This window comes from Hyla sarda, chromosome 4, assembly GCF_029499605.1.
Source record: "Hyla sarda isolate aHylSar1 chromosome 4, aHylSar1.hap1, whole genome shotgun sequence".
NCBI classification, from domain to species: domain Eukaryota; kingdom Metazoa; phylum Chordata; class Amphibia; order Anura; family Hylidae; genus Hyla; species Hyla sarda.
The window spans coordinates 155,755,852-155,776,397 of NC_079192.1; the positions used below are offsets into that span (position 1 = coordinate 155,755,852).

Below are 20,546 nucleotides of genomic sequence, written 5' to 3' on the forward strand. Positions count from 1 at the left end.
GCGATCTCCCTGCAGCACCTGCATTCAATGCGGGTGCGGAATCTCCAGTTTCGGAAACCACTGGGTTTCCGGAACTGGGAACATGACGTCACGCCACGTCCCCTCCATTCATGTCTATAGATAACCTCTTTAAATCTGCGCTACCCTTCCAAGTGCTTAGGGTTAGAGTAGTGTCACCCAGCACCAGAAGGGGGCAATATTCGTTTTTTACTGTGGGGCCCTTTACCCTCTATAAAACTTTTATATCTGCTAAGTGGTGAACAGGGAAGCCCTTGGAAATCACATGCCATACATCATCATCTCCCTTCAGAATTGCTGCATTTGCAATTCCAAAATGCATAAATGTATAAATGAAACCTCAAGTTCCACAAAGATGTGTGTAATACATAGCAACAGTTTATATTAAAACTTGATTAAAAAGTAATTTTAGTATGGGAATAAAAATATATATTTTGGGATTTTAATGCAACCATGTCTCATCTGTTCTCTACATTAAATAACTAAATGTAAGGAGTAAATGTTAATAATTCTCTGTACAAAAAACCCACATTACATAGTCTTGTCCCTAGGACCTCATCACATAATAGTTTCATATATTCGTTTTCCCAAAGCATTGCAATGTTTGGTGGAAAACAGGACTGTATTTAAACCCGTTCTCAACAAAGCACACCAAAAACTTGCTGCGCAGAATGAGGTTAAGAAGAGTTTTACAGCTTATTACAGTGTTTCTATTGGAGTTTGTCCTCATATATTAATCCAGAAAACACAAACTGCCCTGACCGGCTGCTCACTTGTTAATCTGGATGCAATTACTATCCCCGAAAATGTCTCGGTGAACCGAACACTACGTATGTGGGATTCATAGCCGAAAACTATGTAGCTTGGAAGAAGGTGCTCTAGTTACCTGTGCCAAAAATGGACTAAAATGTTTGCAGATTGTCATTATTGTGAAGATATTGATAGCAACGTGAACACCAGGATTTTCTTCCATCCTTCATACTGAATGGGATTTCATTCATTTTACAGATCCCATTTAGTTTACATTTGGCAAACAATGAAGTGCTCTTGTGTGTCAATGGTAAAAGCAGTTGTTGGCTTGGGTCAGTCATTGTGGAGGTGGGAAGAGACAGGTTTGATTTTCATTAGGATTTAAGAGAATAAATGATAGGGAAGGATGCTCGTGTCTAGTGAGTTATTGTCATTACTTAGCTGACTTCACAAAATAAACCACAAAGACTGTCCGTATGCTTTACTGTTAATGGGTTCTAAAGCTGTGGAGCTGAACACATCTACATATAACTCAAGCGATAAAAACACACTTTAGGGGATAAATATGGATCTAAGTTCAGGAAAGATATTGCCAAATATGTCAACTGTAAATGAACAACAATTGCCTCTTCCTGGATAACTAACATTCGGGAACGGCCACATGGGATGAAAAAGTAGCAGTTTTCTTTCGTTGCTAGAAAATCCGCATAATGTCTACAGGCAAATTCTAGAGATTTTGATACAAATTTTTGTAGATTTGCTGCCAAAGATTTGGAGTAGTGTTGAGCGGCATAGGCCATATTCGAATTTGCGATATTTCGCAAATATATGGACGAATGTTTGTCATATATTTGCTAAATTTGCATATTCGTAATATTCGCGTTTTATTTTTGCATATGCGAAAATTTGCGTAAGCGAAAATTAGCATATACAAAAATTAGCATAAGCAAAAATTTGCACGCCAGTCTCACACAGTAGTATTCTTTACACCACACAAGCTGGAAGCAGAGAGGGGTGATCACTGTGATGTGTACTGTGAAAAAAAAAAAATAATATTCGTAATAACGAATATATAGTGCTATATCCTCAAATATTCACGAATTCGCAAATATGCGATATTCGCGAATAAATTTTGCATTGCGAATATTCGCGAGCAACACTAATTTGGAGGCAGAATATGTTTACAAAGAATCTAAGAGCTAGAAATCTGCAGTTGTGGATTTTACTTCAGATCGACAGCATTTTTGCAGCATAATCTGCAACACCCGTAGATCTAGGGAATGTTCACACACAGGGTAGACGCTGCAGATTTCACCCAAGAAAACCACAGTATGTAGTCAGCAAGTTTAAATATTTACTTTATTCTTCTTTAGGATTTTGACTTCCCATTGAAGTCAATGGGGAAAATGTGCAGCAAATTTGCAGCATATCCACAAAGGAACCCCCCCCCCCCCCCATTGAAAAATTAAAATGTGCACCTCAAGGATTTTCAGTGGAATGTTATCTCAGGATTTGAAAATTTTTAAAGATTCCCTCTGCTATTGTAATATGCTGTAGTATTTCTACATGTGAAACTTATTATGCAACAGTCTGGCTCAGGCAATATTGGAAATTGTATCTGTCTTTCTTTGTTACAGTCCCTATAGGGAGTAGCTGAATGCAGGGGGCCTACTAATGTTAGGGGTAGCTGTAGTTAGTATGTAAGTGGCTGCAACACTTAAAAAAAAATATGCAAGGGCTATAGCAGTCCTACAAAGCTATTGGTGACATTGTCTTAATTATGTCTTACCCAGATATGGGAAGCAAAAATAGTGTACTGATTAGAGATGAGCAAAGTTACAGTGATTTGATTCGTCACAAACTTCTCGGCTCGGCAGTTGCTGACTTTAGCATGCATAAATTAGTTCAGCTTTCAGGTGCTCCGGTGGGCTGGAGACTCTCTCCTAGGATTGTATCCACCTTTTCCAGCCCACCGGAGCACCTGAAAGCTGAATTAATTGATGCAGGCTAAAGTCACTAACTGCCGAGCCGAGAAGTTTGTGACAAATCGAATCAGTGTAACTTCGCTCATCTCTAGTACTGATGGTCAAAAGTAAACATATAGCTACTATCATAAGGTTATATGTTGTGTACATATGTGAAGAAAGTGAGTATGTGTATAGCTTATGTTTTGGTGTATTACCAGCATATACCATACTGTATTAGCATAAATTCTCTTCTGTATTATATTTAGTTTTAATTATTCTTTTCCGTTCTGCATTACCATAAAGCTACCTCAAAAGTTCCAAATTAAGGCCTGTTCCCTACACTGTTCACATAAAAATTGGTTCCTGGGTGTCCCAATAGTCATGAGACACTGTCAAAGCAATGCTATACATTGCATGTGTGCTAGTTTAAAAGGAAATAGGACTTATGAACTTTATGGACATTCATTTTCTGCAAACCAGTGTATATTAAACAGCTGTCATTTTATAATACAAATGTAATGCTATAAGTAAACTCTGTTTCTATAAAGGAGAGTCTAGCTTAAAAATGTAAATGTTAAGCATACCACATAGAAATTCTTTATGTCATTTTACTGATCGGATCAAGACATTTTCTGTATTAACTAGGACTTCATTTCTGTGGAAATCTAAACTCCCCAGTGATGAAATGAAGAAGCTCAACTATCCGTCTACAGTGGTGGAGCATGGTTACCACAACCACTTGACCTTTAGATCATTGCAATATTTACATCATGCCGGGGGAGTTGGTCCACAGCCAGATTATGGATAAATGAAGATTCTGGGAAATGTAGTATAATGCCACCACCATCGCCCAACAAGCTTTATTATCCTCCTAGAAAGACCACCAAGAATCATGGTCACAGAATAAAAAGTTATAAAAACAATTATGCAGTGTATAATAAGACTTTTTAAATGAAAATAAATAAATAATAACAGAATCTGCAACTTTTTTGCTGATTTGTCAAATTTGGAGAGTGACACGCAAAGTGGGTATAGTCAACCAGGAGACATAGCTTAGTTATTAATTTATTGATAAAGGAGGAAATAGCACACATTTGCCAAGTGAATCTACATCTGCTCGTAGCAGCGGTAGAAAGTGTTTTGGCTCTTGCTGCAGATCTTACCGGCTAGCTTTTAAACTTTTAGAGGAGTACAATGCAACAGTTTAAATTTAGGCTTTCTTTCTTTTGTTTCCTGATATTTTTTATGTTTTGTATTTCCTGCTAAGATCTCTACCGTTTTGGAGCTAACGGTGGTTGCAAAACTTATAAAATTGCCTTTTTTTTAGGCCAAGTGTCTAGGAGGCAGAGCCCGAGTTGCTGAAGTGCCACATCCTGACACTATCAATGTACAAGCTATAAAATAGACAAGGTGTCCAACTAATTATAAATTACACAATGGTAAAAATAGTCTATCAATAGCATTAACAAAATACAAGTAGCACAAGAGGCGGAGCAAATCTTGAATTCCCCCCAAATTCTTAAAAGTAAGGCGCTGTAAAGAGCAGTCCCAGGAGCACATTAATGACAAGTCGTACATTTTTCACCAACCAAAAGACTTTGATAAAAATTTGCAACTATCTCACATCTGACCTTAATTGTACAGCATTGATAAATTCCCCTCACATTAAAAAACAAAAAATGCAGCATGTGCTGTGTTCATCCGTTTTGATGAAGCAGAAAATAGCCATTAAAGTCTATGGAGAGTAGTCAAACCACAGATGCCTCCACATGTGATCCATATTTCCTCCTTACTGCATTAGTATGTCATTACTAGGGATGAGCGAATCGAATCTGCATGCTCACTTGCTTGGGTAGGGACTGCCGAATTGTCACCATTCGGCAGCGGGATGACTTCTGGCTCTACACCTTATTGGACCCTCGCTACGGCACAAAATGGGTGCCTTTTTTACACCCACTGAGAGGGAGGACAAACTGACCTACTACAGAGACATCCTACGTAGTCAGTTGGCCGATGCCTATCTGCACCATCGTCCATCCTCTCGCAGGTCTGACTCGGGAGACCCTCTGCACTCACCTTCCACTGCCATGGCTGGTGGGGAAGGGTGGGGTGGCAGGAGCAGCACCAGCTCCATCAGCAGTCTAAAGTCTACAGTCACTGATGAGTAACTTTCTTCACCCGCATAGTGAAGCAACTCATCAGCAGCAGGTAGACCTGGAGCAGGACCTGAACCAGCAGGTGGTGGCATACCTTGACATGACCATGCCAACACACCTTGAAGATCCGCTGGACTAGTAGTGTGCCATCAGAGAGGGTGTTTAGTGCGGCCGGGGCCATAGTCACTCCAAGGAGAACTCGTCTGTCTACGAAAAATATAGAGAGACTGACCTTTGTTAAGATGAATCAGGCATGGATCAGCCAGGTTTCCACCCACCAATGCCTGATGCATCAGAGTAGGTTGACCATGGTGCCACACCAACACTGCACAAATATGGATAGTGCAAAACATAATTAACCTCTTAAGGACCCATTGAGTACCTGTACTCTCTGAGTCCGCTCCCATTCTGTCACGTCGGGACTCTAACAATGGCCGGGACCCGTGGCTAATAGCGCGCGGCACTGATCGCGGTGAAGCGCGCTATTAACCCTTTAGACGCGACATTCAAAGTTGATTTCCTATGAGACACCATTGTTCAATGTAAAAGATCAGTGTGTGAAGTGTTATAGCCCCTTATGGGGGCTATAACATTGCAGAAAAAAGTGAAAGAAAAAAAAGTGAATAAAGAGCATTCAACCCATTCCCTAATAAAAGTTTGAATCACCCCCCTTTTCCCATTTAAAAAAGTAAAAACAGTGTAAATAAAAATAAACATATGTGGTATTGCCGCGTGCTGAAATGTCGTAATTATAAAAATATATAATTAATTAAACAGCACGGTCAATGCCGTACGCACAAAAAAATTCAAAAGTCCAAAATAGTGTATTTTTGGTCACTTTTTAGATCATTAAAAAATGAATAAAAGGCAATCAATAAGTCTGATCAATACAAAAAACGTACCACTAAAAACTTCTGATTACGGCGAAAAAAAATTAGCCCTCATATCACCCCATACGCAGAAAATAAAAAAGTTATAGAGGTCAGAAGTTGACAATTTTAAATGTATACATTTTCTTGCATGTAGTTATGATTTTTTTCAGAAGTACGACAAAATCAAACCTATATAAGTAGGGTATCATTTTAATCGTACGGACCTACAGAATAAGGTGTCATTTTTACCGAAAAATGTACTGTGTTGAAACGGAAGCCCCCAACATTTACAAAATTTTGTCGCACAATTATTGTTTTTTCCGTGTCGCCATAGATTTTTGGGTAAAATGACTGAAGTCATCACAAAGTAGAATTGGTGGTGCAAAACATAAGCCATCATATGGATTTTTAGGTGCAAAATTGAAAGAATTATGATTTTTTTTTAAAGGAAGGAGGAAAAAACAAAAGTGCAAAAACGGAAAAACCCCAGGTACTTAAGGGGTTAATGTACTGCTCCCCAGTTACAGACATTCCTCCGCATCAAACCACAAGTAAGCATTGAGGATATGCATTAACTAAAACTTCACTTTTCTTAGGATAAAATATATGTACCCCAAAAATTTTATAAATCAAACTAAAGGAAAGGTGTGCAATAAACACCATGTGCCACCTACACCACCAAGTATTGATGTGATGCAAAGACCTCTAAAAGGTGAAAGGGAACAACGTATGGTTCATTGTAACCGGTGGGGGTAAAAACTTCCCCTGTAAGGCCCTACTCTAGTATTATTAATTCCCTTCTTGACAATGTTCCTCGCCCCTTAAAAAGGGCAGCCCCACACAGGAACCTCTCCCTATTTCCCCCTACAAACACTGCCATTTTCCAGGGTTTTTAGGTGGAAATAGAGAGTTTTTTGTGTGGGCCCTTTTTAGGGCGAGCAACACTTGCCAAGAAGGGAATTAATAGGGCGAGAGTAGGGCCTTACAGGGGAAGTTTTTACCCCCACCCAATACATTGTTGCCTTCCACCTTTTCGAGGAAAGTGTTACTCGTCTTAACCCCTTAAGGACCAAGCCCATTTTGACCTTAAAGGGGTATTCCAGGAATTTTTTTTATTTGACTATGCTACATGGGCTGTAAAGTTAGTGTAGTTCATAATATAGTGTCTGTACCTGTGTGTGATGGTTTTCTCACAATTCTTCTGTGATTTTCACCCCAATATTTATTTTTAACTGCATATAAAATGACTGTTGTCTCAGATTTTTCCCAGGTTGAAATGCGGCCGAGACCTGACTCACTAGTCAGCTGATGACAGGGAGCCTGTCTGCTTCAATGGGTGGAGCGATCGCTTGGTGGGAGAGATCAATCTGCAACAGCTGTAGGCACCCTGATTGAAAACCACACTTATTTGAATGGATGCAGCTCATTTATGTTTCAATGGGTGGGGTGGCTGATGTGTGGGAGGGAGGAAGATGAGGAGATTTGTAGTCAACAAAAGAAAAGTCAAACAGGAAATACCAGCTAGCCACATTGTTAAGGTAATCTCACAACATAGCCATTTAGCCCCAATACAAGTGCAGATCCATCCTAAGCATGTCCATTACTGTCTGCCAGGTACGTACTAAAATCACCTTATGGTAGATAACCCCTTTATTTACCAGACAAATTTTATTTTTGTATTTTCCTTTTTTCCTCCTAGTCTTCTAAAAATTGTATCTCTTTCATCCACAGACCAGTATGAGGGCTTGTTTTTTGTGCGCCCAGTTATCCTGCGTAATGACATCACTCATTTTACAATATAAAGTATGGCGCAACCCAAAAAATACTATTTTTGTGGGGAAATTTAAAAGAAAACCGCAATTTAGCAAATTTTTGAAGGTTATGTTTTCACGCCGTACAATTTACGGTAAAAATGACATGTGTTCTTTATTTTGTGGGTCAATACAATTAAAATGTTACCCAGGATTACATACTTTTCTATTATTGTTGCGCTTAAAAAAAATCGCAAATTTTTTAACCAAATTAGTATGTTTAAAATCCTTCTATTTTGACGACGTATAATGTTTAAATTTTTTCGTATAAGTGGTGTTATAGGGGCTAATTTTTTTGCACCATGATCTCTACTTTTTATTGATACCATATTTTGTATATATAAAACTTATTAATTTTTTTATAATTTATTTTTAATAATATGTGACAAAAAAAATGCAATTTTGCATTTTTTTTTATTTTTTACATTCACGCCGTTCACCGTATGGGATTAATAAAATTATATATTATAATGTGGCGATACGAATATGTTTATTAATTATTATTATTATAATTTTTTTTACACTTCATGGGGGTAATATTAGAAAAAAGGACATTTTACATTTTTATTGGGGGAAGGGATTTTTCAATTTTTTGTAACCTTTTTTTTTTTTTTACTTTTTTTTTTACACTTTAATAGTCCCCATAGGAGACTATTTATAGCAATCCTTTGATTGCTAATACTGTCCAGTGCTAGTGGCTAGTGTTATCAATCTCAGACCAGAGCAGAAGACCCATGAAAGGCAGCGGAGGCAGGTAAGGGGACCTCTGTGCGCTGCTCTGGATGAACGGATCATGGTGGCAGCGTTGCGGGTGATCCGATCATCCATATTTCTGACCGCACTGCTGCAGATGCCGTGATCTGTATTGATCACGGCATCTGAGGGGTTAATGGCAGACATCCGTGCGATCGCGGATGTCGGCAAATACCAGCGGGTCCCTGGCTGTGATCAGCAGCCGGGACCACCTGTGCATGATCCGAGCATCGCTCCGATGTTCGCGGTCATGTACAGGACGTAAATATACATCCTGGTGCGCTAAGTAACGCCGCACCGGGACGTAAATTTACGTCCTTGGTCGTTCAGGAGTTAAAAAGGGCAGTCCCACACAGGAACCAATCCCTATTTCCACCTAAAAATCTTGGGAAATGGCAGTGTTTGTAGGTGGAAATAGGGAGAGGTTCCTGTGTGGGGCTGCCCTTTTTAGGGTGAGTAACACTTGCCAAAAACGGTATTAATAGTTCGAGTGTAGGGCCTTACAGGAGAAGTTTTTACCCCCACCGGTTACAAGAGACCATTCTGTCACCGGGTCACTTTAAGGACTCCTGATGCTTCTACTGCTGCCACCTCCAGGCTGTCTCATTCTGCCACCATATGTTCTCCTCATGCTGATGCCAGCTCCAAGCTGTCTCATACTGCCACCACATGTTCTCCTCATGCTGCTGCCACCTCCAGGCTGTGTCATTCAGCCACTATGTGGTCTCCTGATGCTGCCCCCAACTCCAAGCTGTGTCATTCAGCCACTATATGGTCTCCTCATGCTTCCACCACCTCCAGGCTGTGTCATTCATCAACTATATGTTCTCCTCATGCTGCCGCCACCTCCAATGCTGTGTCATTCAGCTACTACATGTTCTCATCATGCTGCCACCAACTCAAGGTTGTGTCATTAAGCCCCTATATGGTCACCTCATGCTGCAGCCGACTCCAGGCTGTGTCATTCAGCCACTATATGGTCTCCTCATGCTGCCGCCACCTCCAAGCTATCAGGCTATTTCATTCAGCCACTATACGGTCTTCTCATGCTGCCTCCACCTTCACGCTGTGTGATTCAGCTACTATATGGTCTCCTCATGCTGCCGCAAACTCCAGGATGTGTCCTTCAGCCACTATATGTTCTCCTCATGCTGCCGCCACATCCACGCTGGGTCATTCAGCCACTATATGGTCTCCTCATGCTGCTGCCACCTCCATGCTGTGTCATTCAGCCACTATATGGTCTCCTCATATTGATGCCACCTCCAGGCTCTGTCACTGTGCCTCTGCGACAGTGATCTTAATAGCGACACCTCTGATCTGCATGTCATACTGAATAACAATATTATTTCACTAACCCAGCACACACCCTATGCGTGTTACAGCAAAGTAAAGTGTTCTACTCCCCTATTGAGGCTCTCTGTAGGCATGAAGTGTTCTACTCCCCTATTGAGGCTCTCTGTAGGCATGAAATAGCCGTTTTTAATGGCAATTTGCTGTGAATAAATTCTTACCAACAGAAATTATTTGGGAAAATTCATTGAATTGGCCCAATCAAATTTTTCTAAAATTCACTCATCTCTAGTCATTACTACTGTATTTCATCCTTTGTCCGCCCTATGTAGTTTAAAAAGCCATAAATATTACTAAGTATTATGAATCAATAACATGTCCACTTTACAAACATTTACCAATAAAGTGGTCAGTTTTTTGTTCAGGTTTCATGTGCCAAAGAATGGACCAAAGAAGAAGCAAAAGTATAAAATACAGACTGTATCTTTTGTATCCACTAAAAACTTAATTTATGATTCCAGATAAAAGGTGACATTTTATTTTTCACTAGCATCCGGATCTGGCACTATTCAGGTACAATACTCTAAGGCCTCTGCTACTAAACACTGTCTTGTAACATTATCTGGATATGTAATATTATTAGGTCTTCCAAGGTCTATTGTAAATATGGTAATAAGTCATGTGGACAAAATAAGGAGTAGAGATTTAGTATTGTGTTAGTATTATTTTACAGTAAATGAGCATTATTCTTGTATGACACCTTCAATCTTATAGGACAGTAGAGCGTAGCTTTGTCATGCACTAGTAAAGTCCACATGAGAATTCATATTCTTGTATATTATGAAACTAATCACCCATATAAATCATTACAAAGTGTTGCAGATAGATTTTGATAAACTGTCTACAGAACTGCATTTAGGAATGTACCATAAAACGGCAGGCACACAGCCAAGTGTCATGGGGTCACTTGTGATGCTAGAGTGTGTTTGAAGTGGTGAGAGTTTATGATGAAAGCAGCAGCTAGGGAACCACCTGCAGTAATGAAACCACTCTCTCTGAGACAGCCAGAGGATGACTTAAACAGCATCTTGTGAAACAAAAGCCCCAAACTACACGAGAAGACGGTATTGTGAGTGGTTTTCTCATAGTACCCAAATACAGAAGCAATTCTAGAACTCTTTTATCCTATTCTTTTTATTTTGTAGTTTATACAAGACCATGTCGGGATGAATGGACCAACTAAAAAAAAATATATACTACTAATAAAAATAAATAAATGAATAAATAAAATATATATAAACATGTTTTAAAAAAAAAAATTGTATAAAAACATAATTAGTTTTGACAGTCTTTTTAGAAATCGCATTACAGAAAGTTTGGAGTGTGAAAAGCGCAGCAGAATCCCATGGAAATCTATGGGACTCTGCTGCTGCGAAATGTCCATGCGTAATATTCCATGCAGACATTCCACACAGGCTCCGCCCGTGTGAACCCGGCCTTAGGTGTATTATCTGTATGATCTCTGCATGTGATAGCAAGAGATTGTATTGCCTCTATAATGAAATTAGTAGTCTGGATTTATAATCAGGCATGGTAGGCATGTTCCCATAAGTGGCCTTGCAGAAAGAGCGACTGCTAAAGAGTAATTAACATATCAATATACTGAACACTATGTTAAGACACCAACGAGGGACAAGGTGAAGGCCCTAGAGGGTGCAAAATGTTATGGCTGTATCGCAATGTTCAGTATTATTGTATGCCAAACATTCATTTCAAAGTCATATATGACTGCAGGTGTCACATACTTGAGGTATGGCATCTAGGGCACCAGAAAGATGTGCCAACTGGTACTTCTTTGGATCTGGGCATGTAACAATTGAATTAGTTTACATGTGAGTTTCCCAATGACCTAACACTAGAAAGTAATGCATAGGGTACAGACAGTTAATACATATTGGTGCGAATAATCACTAAGAAAGAGGAATGTACTTGTCCTTTATAACCCCCCTCCCCCTTAAGTCTATATCCAGGCTATCCAACCCAAAATCCACACTGAGATCTGTGCCGTAGTCCCCTCTATAATAATAGGACATGGATTCCAAGTGAATTGCATATGGTTTCCTGCAAGAATAAAACTACACGTAAGTCAACATTGAGAAATGCCCCAGGAAAAGCTACCTCAGTTGGCAGTAAGCCACAAGGTGAAAGTTCTTCATTCTAAATTTTTATATACAAGAAACTGGTTTTACTATTGAATCCAGTGTTGTATTGGGAAGTGAAGTCGAAACTAAGTCAAATAAACTTTTAGAATAGAATAAGACTAAAGAATTGAATAGTGTAACCCAGTCTTATGCTTATTTTTCTAATGATGAGTAATGTATGAAGTTTAAATGTCTTTCATCAAGTCATCACTTGCTCCTCGGTGAACTGAATAGAATTTTACAGAATAATCTACACCCTTCTACTTTTAAGCAAAAAAAACGGAGCATTCTGTGATTCTACAAACCATGCTGATCCCTGGAGAAAGATCAGGTGTTACAGAACAACATAGTAACAAGGTGTTGAGTGGAAAGGACTGGACCAGATGGAATCTCTATCCTTAAAGGTTAAATATTTGCTGACACAGTGAACATTAAAGCGTAGGCACAGAACTGTAGTAATGTTTTCTGCTTCTGGTACAGGTGAACCTCACTTCAGTTCAGTTAAACCACAGGAAATTGTTTCAATATCTACATCAAATGATAGACAACCTGTGACCAGAGCTTCCGCTACTTTGGCCAATTGGGAAATGATAGGTTTAAACATTTTACTTTGTAGGAAAAATTGTGCAGGCTGTCAATGGAAGTCTTCAGAAAGAAGTCCTTATTAAAAGGAGCTTTAGCCTCCTTGGGGGTTATTTATCAATAATGGTTTTGGCTAGATCATTTTTGTGGGTTGTCTAGATGTGTTTTTTTTTGGCGGTGCTGCTCCAAATTTATCATATTGTTGCAGTGACCATGACAAATTTTGTGCAGATCTGCACCCAGATAATTTTCTACTTAATTTTTATAATTTTCAGATCATGTCTATCCTGCTTCTAAGGCTAGGATTACACTTATATTTTTTTCCTGTGTTTTTTTCACAAAAAAAAATGTGGGTATTGCATTTTTGGCCCCTTTGGTGTTTTTTTTTTCAAAATTTGTTGGGTACCAAAAAAAAAAAAAAAAAAGGATGGGAAACAATGTATTTTACGAAATTTTTATTTTTTACAGTAAAATTTTACTTAATTGTTAATAAAGTGTGTTTCACTTTTTTCCTCTATATTTTACATTTTGTAGGTAGTACTACTACTCCCAGCATGGAACAGACTGTTCCATGATGGGAGTAGTAGTACCTGTACCAATAGACATATCGCCCTGGGTGTCACTCCTGACACCCGATGCGATCGTCCATAATATAGCAGAGATGCGGAGTGGCTCTATACAGCGCTTGCATCTCTGCCCTGTACTTCTGCCGTCCAGTGATGTGAATAAAAATTCACATCACTCATTCATTCGTTTTCCGCCCAGAGTGGGGATTGGCCGGATGGTTGCAGCCAATCACAGCTCTGAGAGGGAAATATGAATGAGTGATGTTCTATTCATATCACTGGCCGGCCAGAGTATAGTGCAGAGATGCGAGCACAGGAGCCGCTCCACATCTCCGCAATAGATAGGACGATCGCATTGCGTGTCAGGAGTGACACCCACTGTGATCTGTCCATAACTGCAGGTACTACTCTCAACATGAAGCACACTCTACTCCATCCTGGGAGCTGTAGTGCCTGCATTAAAATACAGATCGCAGCGAGTGTAACTTCTAACACCTGTTGCGATCTGTCTATTAATGCAGGTACTACAGTTCCCAGCATGGAGCAGAGTGTGCTCCATGTTGGGAGCAGTAGTACCTGCAGTTAAATAAAGATCACAGTGGATGTCACTCCTGACACCCGCTGTGATCCTCCTGTGTAATGTATAGATGCGGGCGGCCGGCCACTCTTCTGTGGTCCCCTGCACTGACTTATATATACACCTATTCATATTTCCCACAGAGAGTTGTGATTGGTTGGAACCATCTGGCCAATTTTAAATATGAATAAGTGTGTATATATACGGCAGTGGAGGGGATTATAGAAGAGTGTCCAGCTGCATCTATAAATTATACAGAAGGATCGTAAAGGAACCGGCGCGATCTGTCAATAAGTACAGGTACTACTACTCCCATCAATGTGTTCCATGCTGGGAGTAGTAGTACTACCTAAAAAAAGAGAAAAAAAGTGAAAAACACACACACACACACACTACATTTTTATTATTGTGGGCTAAATTTTTAGTGCCCTGCCCGCCCACATAAATTGATCCCTGTTTAAAAATGAATAAAAATTTGGTTATACACAATTTTTTCCATCACTACTGTATCTTTTTTTTTTTCAATGGTACCCTACGAAATTGTATAAAAAAAAAGGTATCTCCATCACTTTTTTTGATCGCTAAAGTCCAAAAAAGAATAAAAAACGCCTGCAAAAACACCAAAGTTAAAACCCACATGGTGTTTTTCCCCCAAAAAAACAAGTGGAATTCTAGCCTTACATTCCTTTTTTATACCTTAAAAAATATATCTGATTGTTTCATATGGACAACTGCTTTACTATTCCTTTGCACATTTTTTTTAAAACCTTTTATTTAAACATTCTCTCCCTTTTTGCGCAAAAAAGAAAAACGCAGATAATAAATTTGTGACCACTGAATCCGTCACTTTAAAAAAGGGTCTAGCAACACCAAAAGGTCAAAATGACAGATTTTAGAACTTGTAAAAAAAAACGCAAAAATAACCCGCAATTTGCGCAAACATTTTAAAGATTCGCAAAAGTACACCAAAAAAAGCAGTAGGACACAATGATAAATAAGCCCCCTTGTCCTGTCTGCCTCTCTAGATCTGTTTGTAGATTTTGTGAAATTTAAACAAAGAAATTACCATGGGAAAATTGAGAATTATGCTGTTAAAATAAAAGAAGATGCATTTGTTTAGTTGGTCATCTATGAGGTCAGATAAACAATAAGCTTTCTTACAATGGATGCCCAGGTTGCCATTGAATATGATATTTACTGTGACATTCAATAAAGAGCAATGGAAAAACATGTGACACCTTGTTTCTTATCCCCAAAACCTTACTTGGCGAGAGCTCAGAAAGTTTTCCTGCCACAATCCGCAGTTTTTTCAACTCTTAGCACCAACATGGTCAATTATATGAATAGAGTTCTATATTACAGGGTATATGCAGGAACAGCCCTATAGTGTTAACAGCATATGGGCCTATAAAAATAATACAATTTACCTAGGATATTCCATCAATGTACAATATGATTGATGCAGGGTCCTGGATTTTGTGATGCTGTGTTACATTTCCCTATACTGCATTCAGTCTTCTGCTCTGGTGAATGTAGAAGTGACCAATACTGTCTGGCTTTGCCCATAACAGTCAATCATAGCTCAGCTTTTATATCTTAATCTCCGAGTTGTGATTGATTGTTTTTGGCAAAATCAGACACTTTTGGTTTCAGGCAGATTGATAAATCTGGGCCAAATATCTGTCTACTTAAGCTATAGGCCAGGATATCATGGATGGACCTTGTGACCGAATCCGTTCCAAAATCACCTCTGTCTATTTTTCTGAGACACTGATATGTATATCAGAAAGTTCCACACTATACTAATGGCACTCTATGTAGGAGGATTCAATGCAAATAAAGAGTTTTTTTTACTTAACACCAAACACAATTTTTTGGTTCATTCTGCTCAATCGGAAACAATCTAACACCTCATCTGCTGTAGAACATACAAAATATTAAATGCTTTTGGAACAGTTTGGTCTGTTTTCAAAAAGTCTGCTATTTAAGTCTTATAGGTCTGATATTGCTGTACAAGACGTCTCATATGTATACAGACTTGTCCAAAAGATATGTATTACGACATACAGGCTGACTTCATGGCAGCATATATTACAGACATGTTTTTCGTAATAACGCAATGCATTTTTGTGTTCAATAAAAATTGAGTTTCTCCGAAATACCCATGTGGCCATTAAACAGTAACTGTTTTTTTTGGAGAGAGGTTATGCCAGTTTTAGTTTTCCACAGCACTATAAAAGAGAAAGGTAGTGTGTATGCCATATGTTAAGCATTACAGGCTCTAGAGTTAAAAACATATATGCCTACAAGACATCTACCGTGACAATTCCTTTCCAGATTAGCTTGTAACTCTTTTTATGGCTTTTTCTTCCTGGAGTTACTGTAACATGTGGTAACATACTACTGCTGGGCTGCTTTAAATTTCTTCCTAATAACATCTTTGCATTGGATCTATAGGTAGGGGGTGACAATTAGAAGTGTTCTCACACAAGAAGTATTAGAAATTGTGAAGGCTGCTAACACAGTATTTAAGGCTAAAATCAATAAGTGGTGCAAAGTCTTCTGTTTCCGGCAGCCATAACTAGAGCAGCTTTCCAGATATCGGTGAACTACATCTACAGCTTTTCTTATGTCAAAGATGGTCTCACATACAGTATATAGCATTCTCCATCATATAAAAATTGTATATTTGTGTTAAGTTTCCTAACATTCTATTCAGTCTTCCAAGATGTATTTTTAAGGAACATTATATCTGTTCATGCTCTTTCCTACTGCCTTGCTTCTATATTGTCACAGAAGTTCTTGTATTCTGCAGGTAAAACATTAGCACCAGGTAAACCTGGGCAGATAAAGAACCAACTAAGTTTGTGGTGCTAATGGTGGTGTAAACCCACCCATAGATTCAGATTCATTGGGAAACAATTTTTCTCTAAGGCTCTATGAGGGTGGTGTAAAAATAATAAACAAGCAATACTCACCCATCCCACTCCCCCACAGTTGAAGCACCAATGCTAGTGGTCCTCTGTGGAATCCCAACCCCACTGGACCTTTCTGCTTAGCCAATCAGCGGCCCCAGCACTGTCCTGCCTCAATTAGTGATTGGCTGAGCAAGGAAGTTCTGGTATGTTTGGGACATCACAGGAACAAGTAAGTAACCATCTAAGGATTTGGAGCATAAGCATGTAAACTGCAAGAGGAGTAGGATGGATGGACATAGCTTGTTTATTATTTTATACCACCAACCACTGAAAGGGTCTATGCTCTAGAACCTCAGGCAAGCAGTATGCAGGTAAAAATTTAGAAACAAAAAATGTCAAAGAATGGTTATGTTATCAGAAGGACAGTGGAGTAAAATGAAGACAAATGCTTGTGACCTTTGTCACATTTACTTTTACTTTAAAGGGATTTTTGTCATTTAATACAGTAATTTGTTGCACATAGTGTTATGGGCTCCTGCTCTTAGACTAGTGATGCCACTAAAGACTAATGTAGAACTTAGCTCATTGACCTCATCACTAGCAACACTGGTCTATTTTTGAGAAAAATATAGTTTAATACCAAGACATGGCACCTGGGGAGTGTTTTGTAGATGGTCTCTATGGCTTCTCTCCCCTTACCATCCATATTAGTTTGATAGCTTTCACTTAACGTTTTGACAAAAAAAATCCATCAATCAAGCCAATCTGGGAGGGAAGCTGGGAAAAAAAACCCTAGACCCTTCCTGCTACAACAGTTTTTTCTATGAAACCCACAGTGCTTCATAATACTCATTCAGTGAAGAGGAAGCTTGTTGGTATGAAATGTTGTCATTGGATCATGCCGCATAAATCTACTGACAGAATCCCTTTAAAATTAATTATTGGAATGGAAAGTAATCCACTAAATTTACAGACATGGGTGCATCTCTGGGTCCTGTTGACTACGTTTCACAATCTACATGGGGATCTGCTGCTAGACCTTTTGCTATGGGTCAATAACCCAACTGTTAAGTTTGCCCATGCTAGCGCCTGAAAGTAAGCTGACTACTGAACCATTTTTTGTTCATGAGCAACAAGATAAACATTATATGCCCTGTTTCACTGATGTTGTAAAACCACATCCACATCTTGGGTATCCCTACCTATATATATATATATATATATATATATATATATATGTATATGGCTTTCAAACCATATACAGTTGATAAAGTTACAATATTCTTACCTTTTCACAACATCTGGAATCTCACTGGGGATATGTCCATTGTATTAGAAAGTTGTGGCCTGGCAAGTGGTAACTGATGCATGTATCATATTAATGTATAATACTTACACCAGCGATGACCAACTGCTCTAGGCATGGCCCAATTCTAACATTTCCCATTAATTCTTGTATTTTAGGCCGACCAAGTAAAAACATTGTACATTATGACATCAGAAGATAATCATACATAAATTGTAATTAAACAAATATTAAAAGCTATATAAAGTATACTAAACTTTCCACAATAACTAACCACCTGGGAATATGATACTTAATATATTGCTATGAACACAACATTTTGTGAGTAATGATTTAGATATTTTGACCACTAGCTGACTGCTAGTACAAAAAAAAAAAAAAATATATATATATATATATATATATATATATATATATATATATATACATAGTTACATAGTTAGTATGGTTGGAAAAATACAATATTCATCATGTAAAATATTACATGTAAATAGCAATTTAAGATAGAGTGTAAGCTCATATGGAAAGAGCTCTTTCCCCTATTTAATCCTGTCACCACCAATTCTTTATTTTTCTTATGCATTTACACTTGACTCTGTCTTCACATTGTTGTAAGTTGTACAGTGCTGTTCAGTTATGGTGCTATATAGAAAATAAGACCAACTTATCCACTGACTGTTACAAGGGCAAATAAATAAAATAAATATCTGACTTGGCAATCTATAGTACCCATCAAAGTTCCAGCAAGTCATATTATCACTACCTTGCTACAGAATGTACTTCGTTCTGATATGTTAAACCTTCAGTTTTATAAAGATCTATTTGTTTACAAAAGAAAACATAAAATAAAATAGTTTATAGGTGATTAAAAAAATATTAGCCCTTTTATGAAGTGCGTTTTTTTAATTGATCCATTACACTGAACTCTATCAGACATGACTTTGACTAACTTTAAATTATCTCCGTCCATGTATCAGACTGTATAGAAAATGACCAACTTTTTCTCATTCACAAAACATAGCAAAACACATCACAGTCCGATATTAACAACTAAATCCGTTGTTAAATGCACATCACACTAGACCAAATGTGACTTACCTCTCCCCCAGGTCTTGCTAGTATGGCTTTTTGAAAGGAGAGGAAACTTAAAATCAAGTAGCTGACAAACATTATTATCAACTCAATGTCAAAAGTGTCCTAGAGGAAAAAAGTCCTTCTGCCAAATGTTAACAGCTAGCAGATGCACTTGTGTCTCAGTATCTCAGCACTGCAGTTCTGCAAGGCACTGATCTCTTTCCCTCTCTGTCTCGAGTTGTTTCAATACAAGAAGCTTTGCTTCAGCCACAGCTCTGGAGACAACTGGTAAGCTGATCCCCTCATGGAATAACTTCTCCGAGCTAGGGGAGGGGGAAGGAGACAGCAGTGTGCTAGGGGCTGTAGTTCATATAAAGCAAAGAGAGGGAGGGACAGAAGTGGTCCATGCCAAGTTATGCATCTGGTCCAGTTAAAAGATAACTTTCTCAGTGGACCAGGATGGTGACTTTTTAGCCTTTGTGCATCACAAAAAGTAAATCAACGTAAAATATATGAAAATACATTGCAGTTTATAAGATGCCCAAAGATTTACACTGAAGGGAACATTTCATCTTGTGAGATAATGAGAGTACATTAAAAAAAACTTTTTTTGGGAGCGGTGTTGGAATTCTTCAATAAAGAAATCTTTAAAATTCGAAAGTGAAAAAATTACACTTACACTTGGTGAGTGGCTTTTTCCAAACCACTCACACACTTTTAACGACCCGTAGATAAAGATTACAATATCTCGTATCGGTCCTTTCTCCGCTTCAATCCTCTTCGGCAAGTGACTCGTCACTCCGAATAAATCAATGAAAAATAGAAAGAAGAAAAAATCGGAGAGCGGACAGGATCGATGTTCACATATAGCCAATTCATGTACCGATATAAAAAATCCTACTTACTTCAACAAGAGTGGTTTCTCCGTCCTTAACCCCTTAAGGACCAGGCCATTTTACACCTTAGGACCAGAGCGTTTTTTGCACATCTGACCACTGTCACTTTAAACATTAATAACTATGAAATGCTTTTAGTTTTCAATCTGATTCCGAGATTGTTTTTTCGTGACATATTCTACTTTAACATAGTGGTCAAATTTTGTGGTAACCTGCATCCTTTCTTGGTGAAAAATCCCCAAATTTGATGAAAAATTAGAAAATTTAGCATTTTTCTAACTTTGAAGCTTTCTGCTTCTAAGGAAAATGGATATTCAAAATATTTTTTTTTTTTATTCACATTTCCAATATGTCTGTCACGATTCGGCTAGCTGGATGTGGATCCTCTGTGTCAGCGAGGGATTGGCGTGGACCGTGTCGGTGGACCGGTTCTAAGATGCTACTGGTATTCACCAGAGCCCGCCGCAAAGCGGGATGGTCTTGCTGCGGCGGTAGCAACCAGGTCGTATCCACTAGCAACGGCTCAACCTCGCTGACTGCTGAGAAGGCGTGGGACGGAAGGACTAGGCAGAGGCAAGGTCAGACGTAGCAGAAGGTCGGGGCAGGCGGCAAGGTTCGTAGCCAATGTGGATAGCAGAAGATCTGGAAACACAAGCTTTGGACAACACTAAACACTTTTACTGGCACAAGGCAACAAGATCCGGCAAGGAAGTGCAGGGGAAGTGAGGTTATATAGCCAGGGAGCAGGTGGAAGCTAATTAGGCTAATTGGGCCAGGCACCAATCATTGGTGCACTGGCCCTTTAA

At 38.7% G+C, this 20,546-nt stretch overlaps 1 protein-coding gene across 13 annotated transcripts in view; it reads right to left on the reverse strand.

Moving 5' to 3' along the window:
- Positions 1 to 20,546, reverse strand: part of THSD4 (thrombospondin type 1 domain containing 4) — an 874,264-nt gene that overhangs the window by 199,301 nt on the left and 654,417 nt on the right. The window contains exon 1 of one of the 13 annotated variants that reach the window (XM_056572475.1): positions 18,869 to 19,128. The exons of the other annotated variants lie outside the window; for them this stretch is intronic. Coding sequence (XP_056428450.1) covers positions 18,869 to 18,940 — 72 coding nt within the window. The 5' untranslated portion in view covers positions 18,941 to 19,128. Of the gene's footprint in view, positions 1 to 18,868; positions 19,129 to 20,546 lie in introns of those variants that run through there. 13 annotated transcript variants of the gene reach the window in all.